The sequence below is a fragment of the Euprymna scolopes genome, chromosome 11, assembly GCF_053919585.1.
Source record: "Euprymna scolopes isolate OS-2025 chromosome 11, ASM5391958v1, whole genome shotgun sequence".
In the NCBI taxonomy this organism is placed as follows: Eukaryota; Metazoa; Mollusca; class Cephalopoda; order Sepiida; family Sepiolidae; genus Euprymna; species Euprymna scolopes.
Window position 1 is genome coordinate 48,837,020 of NC_136492.1, and position 11,313 is coordinate 48,848,332.

The following is an 11,313-nucleotide window of genomic DNA, read 5'->3' on the forward strand; positions in this document are numbered from 1 at the left end:
ATCAATTTTTATTTAAATAATAACAGCAGTAAAGAAGAGGAGAAATACAGATGATGAATTACCTATCCCATGACACACCTGTCATCTCGAGGAAGTTGATACAATTATCTCAAGTACTTTTAGAACAAAACATTTCTCAATACATAGACGGAATATGTTTCCTTTTAATATAAATATATATATATATATGTTTATATATATATATATATATATATATATATATACATTTACACTCACACACACACACATATATGTATCAGTAGTTTTTTTCTATACTAAAGTCTTTGTATGATTGGTATCGGAAATTGACAGTGGAAGGAATTATACTTCTTAAAACATATTATTTAAAAATAAACCAATGCAAATCATGTTTTGGCCCAAAGTGCAATAATCTCCTCAAATAGACATAACATATGTACATCAATTTACTGCCTGAATCTTTTGTCCAATGTTACATAAATCTTGAATATGATATGCATCTTCACTACAGCTGATGGGGGCCTCAACGAAGCAACATTACCATAAGTTCACTCCTTTGATCCAACGAATGAGTATTGGGTATAGGGCGAGCTTTTCAGGATTTCGAATACGCCAACTTTGCACTGTGGTCTATGGGTATATCTTAATTCTAATTGATAGTTTATGCCGAAAACGCGTCCACATCGTTAAAAAGATCACATTTCCTACTTGAGAAGATAATAAATATTATAAAAATAGGGGTTACTTTATATAAGCAAAAACAAATCCCTGTCGTTCAAGAGAATGTGAATGAATTATATTAAACATGCAACGAATAAATTATGGATTTTCCCTTAAAACTTTACCATCAAGAACTGCATTTGTATCTTCTGAAGTTCATTTTTTTAAAGAAAACTTCCAATACAGACATCGTCTACGCATGTTACTTATAAAAAAGACATGTTAATTTTAATATTTTAGTATAATTCAAATAATGCGGGTCATAAATATTCGCAACATTAACGTAGACACTGTGTGCGGCTACCTTGACATTATATCTAACAACACGGTGTTAATTTGTAGTTTTATTATTTATCATCTCTTTTATCATTTATTATAATATGCCCTCTTTCATGTTTATTAACTGTAATAGTCATCATATATGTTTTTGATTAAATTATTGTGCATTTGATCCGTATTGCCAGGCGGTCGGTCTTTTGATGCATAGTAGCACAAACATGACAAGAAACATTCTTGATCTAAAAGCGACAACACGAATGTATACACAATACCATTTCTCTCTAACACATGTTAATACATATACCCTAACACTAACAGAATAGGTATAAAATCTGAACAATATTTATTAATTTATCCTATGCACATAAATTTTTACACACAAAATCGCACAGCGCCAGGCAAAAGGAAAGCATCCGGTCAATTTCTTTTTACAGAAACAGACTAACTTTTTTTTTTAATCTATTACGCTGAGAATAAATTTCTTTTGGGATTTTAATTTTGATTTCAATGAGATATTTTTAAATAATTTTTACTTTTAATACCTTTACTTTATATATAACATTTTAAAGAGCGTTTCTCGAATTATCTAGTCGTTTAAATTGCAAGCCTATAAAACAATCATGCCTTATATTCAGAACATTTAATACAAAATGGAAAAAAATGCCAATTCGCACAATATTCATATTTTGATTCAAGCTACGCTGAAAACAACTCATAATATCAACGAAGGTTTGGCACAAGAACCAGTATTGGACGCACATTACTGGTTTAAGAAATTTCATGGCGGCGTCGAAAGTCTGGAAGATGATAAGCATAGCGGTCAGTCATCGGATGTTGACATCGATCGATTAAGAGCCTTAGTCAAGGTAAATCTAAGCAAATCTGTAGAAGAACTTGCTTCTGAATTAGACGTAATGTATATGACGATTTCTACCCACTTGAGATGGGTTGGAAAGGCAGAACAACTTGATAAAAGGATGCCTCACGACAACCAAACGAAACATCATGAAGTATCATCTTTTTTACGCAACAAGAACGACCCGTTTCTTGACCGGGTTGTGACGTGCGATGAAAAGTTACGCTTAACTAAGTGATTAGACGCTTACCAAGCTCTATGACAGTTCCCGTGAAAAATGCTTAAAAAGTCTAAGTGATATCGAAAACGCTTTCAGCGATTTCATTGCCACTAGAACAAAAGATCTTTACGTTAATGACATGAATACACTTGTTTTGCTTTACCAAACGTGTGTTAATTAATATCGTGCTCATTTCGATTAATAAATTTTTGTTTGAGCCGATATGTACATCTGAATTTAAAAGTTCAAAACAGTAATAACATCTTGTCAAGCTAATAGAACGTTCTTGCACTCATCAACTCTTCTTCATTGTCGAGCTTTATATGTTTCATTTTTTTAACAAGTTGCAAATGAAATATTATTTTTTCAGAAAAGATTTCGTTATTTTTTTTTAATAAAATCACGACTTTAATAAAGTTGTATTCACTTCTGTGATAAGAAAAATAAAAAGGATTTTTGCAATAGCCTTGCGAAGAAGTTGACACAATTCTGAACAGGAACAGTGGGAAATAATCTATCAACGTATTTACTGCTAGCGGAGTGCATGTAAAGGCGTTGGCCGGGAAAATCAATGAAACGATAAATATAACTCTTCTACATATATATTTATATTCCATATAAATATTTTCCCGGTTTTCTACTTCGGTATAAACATACAAAATCAATGTTTCTCTGTTTATAGTATTCATAAGTATTTGAACTTACGCATTATTTACAAAAAACAAAAGAAGATCTTCAAAGATCACGTAGAATGTAGCATTAGTTTCTCGCAAATTAAGTTATCGTGAATCCAGTGATACACTGATTATGAGTCATTATTTGATATGGAATGAAACACAATTACTCATTGCCAATCCTAAGTTTAGAATAAATACAAAATGAACAGGCGAAAACATTACTTCATCAATATGCGTAACGAAAATGTTACGAATTAATTTGTAAACTAAGAGTTCGTGATACTTTCGTTCAAAAATTATCTTGTTCATCCTATTGGAACCAACCCTCGGATGGGAGCGCTAAGACCAAAACTATAACACGACTGTCTATCAGAGTAAAAAAGGTTTCATTATTGGAAAAAGTGCTTACCGTTACCACAGCGGATGTAACAACATAAAACGCTATTTTTATTATATAATTTGACACTAACTGATATCAAGGTTATGATAAAAAAGAAAGATAAATGATAGAAACAGTAAAGATTAGTGTACGGTAACTATATAATGTCTTTTTATTAGGAACCCGTCCTGAAAGGTTTTTTTTAGTTCCCTACCATCTAATCGGTAAAGCCGTGTACGAACAAAATTAATAGATATCAAATTCATATGTACAATTAGCTTGGAACTGAAACTACATACATGCCGACTTTAGAATTTCTGATTCCCTACAAAATCCAGACAGCGTTTGTTCATTGACTGTTAAAGAATATACGAGTTTAAAACTTAATTATCCATGTTTTACATGCAACTTACAGTCGCCTCATTTAGACATCGCATATTCAGTCTGGTGGAAACAAATTTGTTTTTAAATGACGGGGAATTAAGTTAGTTAAACAATAATTTGTTCTATGCCTTTAGATTTTCAAGTGGAACGACGTCGACAATGTTATTATCTTTTAGATTTTAGTGTATTCTTTGTATCGGATTGGCGCCGAATTTATATTTGTCCCGTTTCAGATGTTGTAAACGAGCGAATGGTTTCTGATCATTACAATGGAGAAGAGAACGTTTTGTAGTTTATTTATATCGTTGTTCCTTGATGAGAAATATAAAAACAGCGGCTTTATGTGAAATGATATGACTATTTGTAAAAGTAGTTATAAATTAACCAGAATGTATACATATATATTTATACACGCACACACACGCACACACACACACACAAATATGCTTGACCGCGCGTGTAACACATTTAGTAACCTTGAACATAACTTCATTTAAATATGTACCCACATTTATGTATACATATTGATACATGTATAATTATAGGAGAATGCCAGTTTGTATACAGTCTTATATACAATATGCACACACACGTAGTAAAATACATTTGACATATTCGGATGCTTTTATACTTATATCCAAATGAAAGTACTATGCGTATAATACGGCCATGTAAACCTCTAGAAAGATATTTGATAATAAAATAGACACACTGGTTATCATTTATATCACGAACGCAGCTTATATTGACCTAGCGATGATAATGATTATTTTCGTTTTTTAATGAATTAGACAAGAACTTGGTAATCAATGCAATATTAAATTTTGAGGTATATATCTATTGAAATGCTGAGAATCTTTAATCTTCTTTAACTTGCTAAATGAACATTTCGTTTATTTTCTTTTCACGTAAAACAATATATATATTTCCACTAAGGTTTAAGGAGCTATTTTGCTTGGAGCCCATATGTATAAGGGCGTCTTTTCTTAGAAGCTTTGCAGCAAAATATTTACATTTCAGTCAGAATGTTTATGCAATCTGGAAAACATAAAGCTATGAAAAATTTCTAAGACAAGCGGTCGGTCGATAGAACTATTATAGTAAAAACAAGTCTTTACATTTAAGGAAGGGGGCTTTTCTGCTACCGTGTTTATCAAGAGTATTTACATTAAGGCGGTTCTATAACCTTCTCCATTCGTTTCAAGGTATAGTTGACGTCAACAGGTAGGTTTATTATTATAGTTTCAATTACCAGCCCCGATAACCGACACAAAGTGTTAGTCGAGCCCGTCGGGATGTTATCGTTGTTTACTCCCTGCAATAGTTTGATCTGGTTCTGGCTGCATCGAAATGAATGAATTTTGTTCATTCCCCAAGCAAAGTCTAATAATTATTTTAGCATCTTAGTTCATTATTAAAATATATGTAAGTGTGATAAGTTTTGGAGACTGATAAAGGTAGCTAACAGTATCTTTTATTATTATTATTCCAATTTGTATGTTGGGGCAGAAGAGAATAAAGGTGTTATCATGCAGGGTGTTCGAAAAGGTGTTAATGAAAAGGGCATTTATTTGTGTGAAATTGAGTGCGTCGATGATTTCCTATTACTAAAGATTGAAGACTATTTTCGAGAAAACATTTATGTGCTTGATGTTGATGTATAGAATAGTAATCTGTGTCACTAGTATATATACCCATCTCGGACGCAATTGTATCAGGATGGAAACAAATGAAGATCCAAATAAATATATGCCCATGTATCGAAAACTGGGACATGTCCGCAATAATGTGGCGTTATTTGGAACATTGATTTATTTTAAGTTTAAAATGATCTGATATTTAAGATTTCTGATCATGTAAGATCTTAATAAACGCATTAGATGTTAATAAAGTTACAGATCTTGTTTCAGCTGCCTTATTTTAGGTATTGTATACCTTCATAGATTATAAGATATTCACGCAAAAAAAAAGTCGCCATAATGTTGATCCGAAACGTCCAACATATTTTAAATAATAACTCCAACTAGGGTGATTAATGATTCCAATATTTGAACAAACAACTGGAGATAAACTATAAGGCGTTATTTTTGCGAGTTTATTCTATCAGAATTAGTAAACATCATTTTGCGAGTGTATTCTATCAGCATTCTATCTATGCAGCAGACGTAAATCATAAATCCTATCAGTACAGCAGACGTAATTCATGAGCCATCAGGAAAACACATTATTACAAGATATTTTATATGAAGTTTTGAAGAAAAAAATAGGCATAAAATGTCTATTTTTGTTAGAAGGGATAAGATTTGACGGGCATGCCTTGGATGCGGCAAAGTATTTTTTCTATATCGTGGGCATACGCGGAGCGGATGATCATATGCTTATGAGCAGTTTCTCTCGAAAAAATAATAAAAATACTGGAATTAGAGTGGAAGTGGCTTATATCGCCAAGGCTGTGTAAGCCCAACCGCTAAAAATAGCAGATCAGCTTTAATCGTTACCTTACAAGTGGCATTGTGATTGTTGCATAGTAGGGAATATGTTGCTTATACTCTTCTAGAATATTTTATTGATTTTCCACGTGTTAGGTTTATTTATATCTGTGTGTGTGTATGAGTGTGTGTGTTTATCTGCATTTTATAGAGTATGTAATTATATTGGAAAACAAGGTTCACTTAACAGTTTCTCTTTTAATTGAAACAGGTTGCAATCACTTTTACAAACAAAATATTTCATATTACGCACGTAACAATTCAAATTATTAAGTTCATTAGCTGTACTAAATATTAATGTTTGACTTTTTAATGCTCATTATACAATACCGGGGTTCACAACAAGTTAGATGCACCTGAAATTTTATCTCTATATCAATAAAATGAACTCATTTTTACCCTCCGAGTTTGACCTTGTGGGATTGAAAATCTAGAAATTTTATGCAGATGTATTGTACACAAACTGCATCGCGCTATCTGAGGTGTGTTATAAGCATATTACCTATCCACTAACTCACTGATCGGAATTCCTATATTTTATTTGGTGAGAGTTTACTGCCAAAACCGGTTACGATCAATGGAAGTAGTAAATTCTTCTCTCCCTAATAAATTCATACTTCCACTGCCACCCATTTACACTGGCCGTGATCGTTTACAGGAGACAATTACGGACAAACACCGGGTTAGGTTTCTATAGAAAAAACTGGAGTGCAATTTAGGTGAAACGCACCACGTTTACTTTTACGTTGGTTCAAAATATAAACAAAACAAAACAACACAAAAAACTTTACATTTTCTTTCCTTAAAATAAAAATTATATTACTTCAATTCCGTTTAATTTCGCGTTCTGCTCAACTTATAACACTGTTTCTTTTGATTTTTTTAATGTATTTTATTCGGGTTTTCTATGTTTCTTTTCTCTGTTTTTCGTTATGCCGATCTTTCCATTTTACAAATTCATTTCTTCTCCCTTTTTGTTTCTTCTCTTTTTGCCAAGTTTACCATCGTTTCTTTTTCTTTTTATTTATTTCTTTATTCATGTTTACTTTCCTCTTTTTCTATTTCAGTTTCCATGATCTTTCCATTTCCTTTTGTTATTTCTTATCTCTTTCCGTTTTTCCTCTTCTTTCGGAAAGTTTAACATCATTTCTTTCTTTGTAAAACAGTCGGATTTTTCACACTAAACGAATTGTTCCTTTTTCTTCTGTTTCTTTGCTCTTTATTCGCTGTCTTTCCAATCTCTTTTATTTTCTTTTTTATTTTAAATAAACATAGAATCATTTCCGTTACATTTCGATGCCTTTTTCTGAATTTTAATCGTTTATTTCTTTTAACCCATTTTTTTTATTCTTCATTTTTTTTCTTCTTCTTCTTTTGGGTTAGAAACGTCCGTATTTCTTTGGTAGATTTCCGGGTGCTAAAACGGCTGTGATGGAGATTCTACCATTACACCAAATAGATCCACGGCATGCCAGGGTACAGCTAGTATGAGATAAAATAATTATTTACACTAAGTAGAATGTAATATAATATGTGTATGTTCGAAATTAATACCAATTACAATCAGATGCCAACTTATTTGCTTATTCTATATATGCCCTTTCTATAGACTCAAAGAGTATACCGATACTCTATGGCTGACTGGGATAGCTTTCGTACATTCATATCTGATTTACCTCTGCACTCCATGTTTAAAAAGGATGTGTCCTCTATAGTATCAGATCTGACCGAATGGTTAATTGCAGGCATAGACCAATTCATACCATCTAAAAAATTCCAACAAAAACCTAACAGCCAGCCATGGTTCTCCCCAGAATGTGCTGCTGCTATCGCGCACAGAAATCACTCTTTCCATAGCTACCAACGTAATAGATACACTGAGACTAAAGCTGCTTTTAGGTCTGCCAGCAACCACTGTAAAAGAGTAATAAAAATGCAAGAGAACTATATGCCCAGTCTGTTAAATCCAAGGTAGCTGATCAGCGGCTTGGATCCCACCAGTTTTGGCAAATAACAAATAGGATCCTGAACAGAAGTGTGCGTTCTATCCCAACCATTATCAATGGACCAGAGGTCATCTCGTCAGCGTCAGACAAGGCCAAACTATTTGCAAAGAACTTTGCAGCTAATTCTACCCTATGCGACGAAGGCTTTCAACTCCCCATATTTCCTCCTATAACACAGAACAAGCTAGGTAACATACAAATATCCGTGCATGAGGTCGCCAAGCTAATAAAGAACCTAGATTCCAGTAAAGCAACTGGCCCTGATGGCATCCCAATTATAGTGCTAAAAAAGCTTCAACCAGAACTTGATCCCATACTTACGAAACTATTTAAGCGCTGCCTTAAGGAGAAGTGCTTTCCGACTCCCTGGGAGACCTCATCAGTTTGCCCTGTATTTAAGAATTCAGGTGATAAGTCATCTCCCTCTCAATACAGACCTATAAGTCTCCTGTGTGTTATGAGTAAGTTGCTGGAATCCATATTAAATAGAGAAATAGTCAACCACCTCAGCAGGAATAATCTTCTTAGTGACACACAATATGGTTTCCGCTCTGCAAGATCTACCGCAGATGTGCTGACGGTTATATCCCACAGGATTAGTGAATCTGTTGACAAAGGCTTCCTTTCTAGGGCAATTGCTCTCGATATATCAAAGGCCTTCGACAAGGTATGGCATAAGGGTCTACTTCACAAGATTTCCAGCTACGGTATAACTGGAAATGTTTTCTCAATCATTAAATCATTTCTCTCCGATAGGCTCATAAGAGTAGTGGTAGATGGACAAAAATCGGAGGCCTGCAATATAAATGCTGGAGTCCCTCAGGGGTCAATCCTGGGCCCAACTCTCTTCCTGGTCTACATCTATGACCTCCCTAAACACATACTTAAATCATTCGTTGACATCTATGCTGATGACACGACCATCTACGGCAACACATCAAAGGCTGTAAATGACAAAGTTCTCTCCGATTCTCTCTCCTCTGATCTCGAGCGCGTGCTTCAGTGGGGGAAGATGTAGCTGGTTACCTTTAATGCATCCAAAACCAAACACCTATCCTTACATCATCAACGCTCTGATCCCCATCTGGCATCAATTGTGATAGATGGCTCTCGTCTGGGTGAGGCCCCGTGTTTTGACAAGCTTCTGGGTTTGACCTTTACTCCTGATCTGAAATGGAACACGTACATCAAGTCTGTTTCCAAGGTCGCTGGAAAGATGGTGGGATCCTTCTACCGCTCCAGAAGATATCTCACTACGGATGCAATTCTCTATCTATATAAAAGCCAAGTACGTCCAAGGATGGAATAATGTTGCCATATCTGGGCAGGAGCTGCTAAAAACAGCCTATCCTGCCTTGACAGAGTACAAAATAGACTTCGTGGTTTAGTGGGGGATGCCCTTTTCTCTACCCTGCAACCTCTCTCCCACAGAAGAGACGTTGCGTGCCTGTCCTTGTTTTATCGTTATTTCCATGGCAGATGCTCGTCTGAACTCCAATCTCTGGTCCCCTCTCGCCAATCTTTCACGAAAAACACCCATCTAGCTGAATCCACTGTGAAAAGTTTCCCCCACTCTATATCTGTGCCTAAATCAAAACGCGGATTCCATGAACAAAGCTTCTTTCTTAGAACTGCACGCCTGTGGAACTCTGTTCCGTCTGCCTGCTTCCCTCCGGACTACAACTTGGTTGTCTTCAAGTCCAATGTTAACAAATTCCTAATGAACCGCCCCCTTAAGTAAACATTTCAGCAAATCTCCTCACTAACGTAATGTACTTGCAATAACCCTTATCCCTGAGTGGCTTCTGGGCCTTGATAGGTGGTGATCACTGTGTAAAAAAAAAAGTTGCCTTTTAAATACGATACTAGTCAACACATTTGATTTAATATATATATATATACATATATATATATATATATATATATATATATATATATATATATATATATATATATATATATAACTATCCTTGCACTAGTTGTACAATACTGCATGTACATTACTACAACCACCATATTTGTTTACAACTATTAACCAGGAATATTACAATCGCTTAAAAGTTTGGATTCTAATTAGCCGACCATAATAATCTTTATTTTTAACTTAACAGAACAGAATAAGTCTATTTAAGTAGATATTAATATGTACATTATGCATCTATTTTAATATCTATACTTATTAATAGTTTATAATTATATTTTATAATGCAAATATATTGAATATATACTTAGTAGCCAGAATTTATGTTAATACTTTAAATTTAATCCATATTAATACATAATCTTATTTGTTTATTTCGCTTGCGTGCGCAAAAATATGTAGCAGTTTTTTCTTTTGCATGAAAACTAGAATCTAAAATAGCAAAATCATATTGGATCATATTTTCAATCTTTATTTTTGTTATGTTTGCTGGTTGAACCAAATAACGTATAAGGCAATACCAATGAAGACTCCATAAACAAAGGTAGATAAATAAGAAGTGCATTAGGAAAATTATTTTTGCAATATATTTACATAATGGTTGTCAAGTAAGAGAGTCTTGGCTGGAGAACATATTTGCTCTCAACTCGGCCTTCGGTGGCTCCTGGTTAATACACACTCAGACTAACCGAGTCTTGCTATTTATGTGCAATATTATCAACCTATGTAAATGAGTCGGTGCCACCACAATATCCTCCTCCCAAGATTTGAAGTCACACAGATTTCAATATCTTTTCTCTTGAGATTTACCATTAAGGGTTCGTTAAACTTTCTTTTTCTACCTGATCTTCGGGGCTCAGGTGTATATTGAGGCGGTTCTAAATTAAAGGATTCGTATATGATGTCCATGGTTTCCTCCTCTTTGACTGCTGTTCTATAATCACCATCTTGAATGTGGCGTTTTTTTATTTGGTTCAGGTACCTTTATGTATATTTTGTGGACATTTAATCATGTATGTACAATCACCAATGCGTTTATCTACTACTCCACATTCCCAGTAAGAGGTGTTATTCCCGTAGCACTTGAAATATATTAGATCTCCCGAGCTATATTTCTTTCTTATCATGTGAGTAGTGTTTCGGACAATCGCCTGTCTTAGCAATACATTATCAAACGCGGATATCACCTTTCTGGCAAACATTATAACAGCTAGTGACATGTTTGACGGTATATTAGGGTGCGGTGTTATCCTATATATTTGGAAAAAAATTGTTGCAAAACTTTTTCCGTTGGTATCCCAACGGATTTTTTCAACGCTCGTTTTAACGTGTCCACAAACTACTCCGCGAGGCCGTTCAAACTTGGATGATACGGAGTAGTGATATGCTTTACTTGGAACGTG

At 34.2% G+C, this 11,313-nt stretch overlaps 1 protein-coding gene across 1 annotated transcript; it reads left to right on the forward strand.

Annotated features, from left to right (window-relative positions):
* Positions 1 to 1,628: 1,628 nt before the first annotated feature.
* Positions 1,629 to 2,072, forward strand: LOC145288136 (histone-lysine N-methyltransferase SETMAR-like). The gene has a single exon (XM_080136197.1). The coding sequence runs from the start codon at positions 1,629 to 1,631 to the stop codon at positions 2,070 to 2,072; it is 444 nt and encodes a 147-aa protein (XP_079992323.1).
* Positions 2,073 to 11,313: the final 9,241 nt, after the last annotated feature.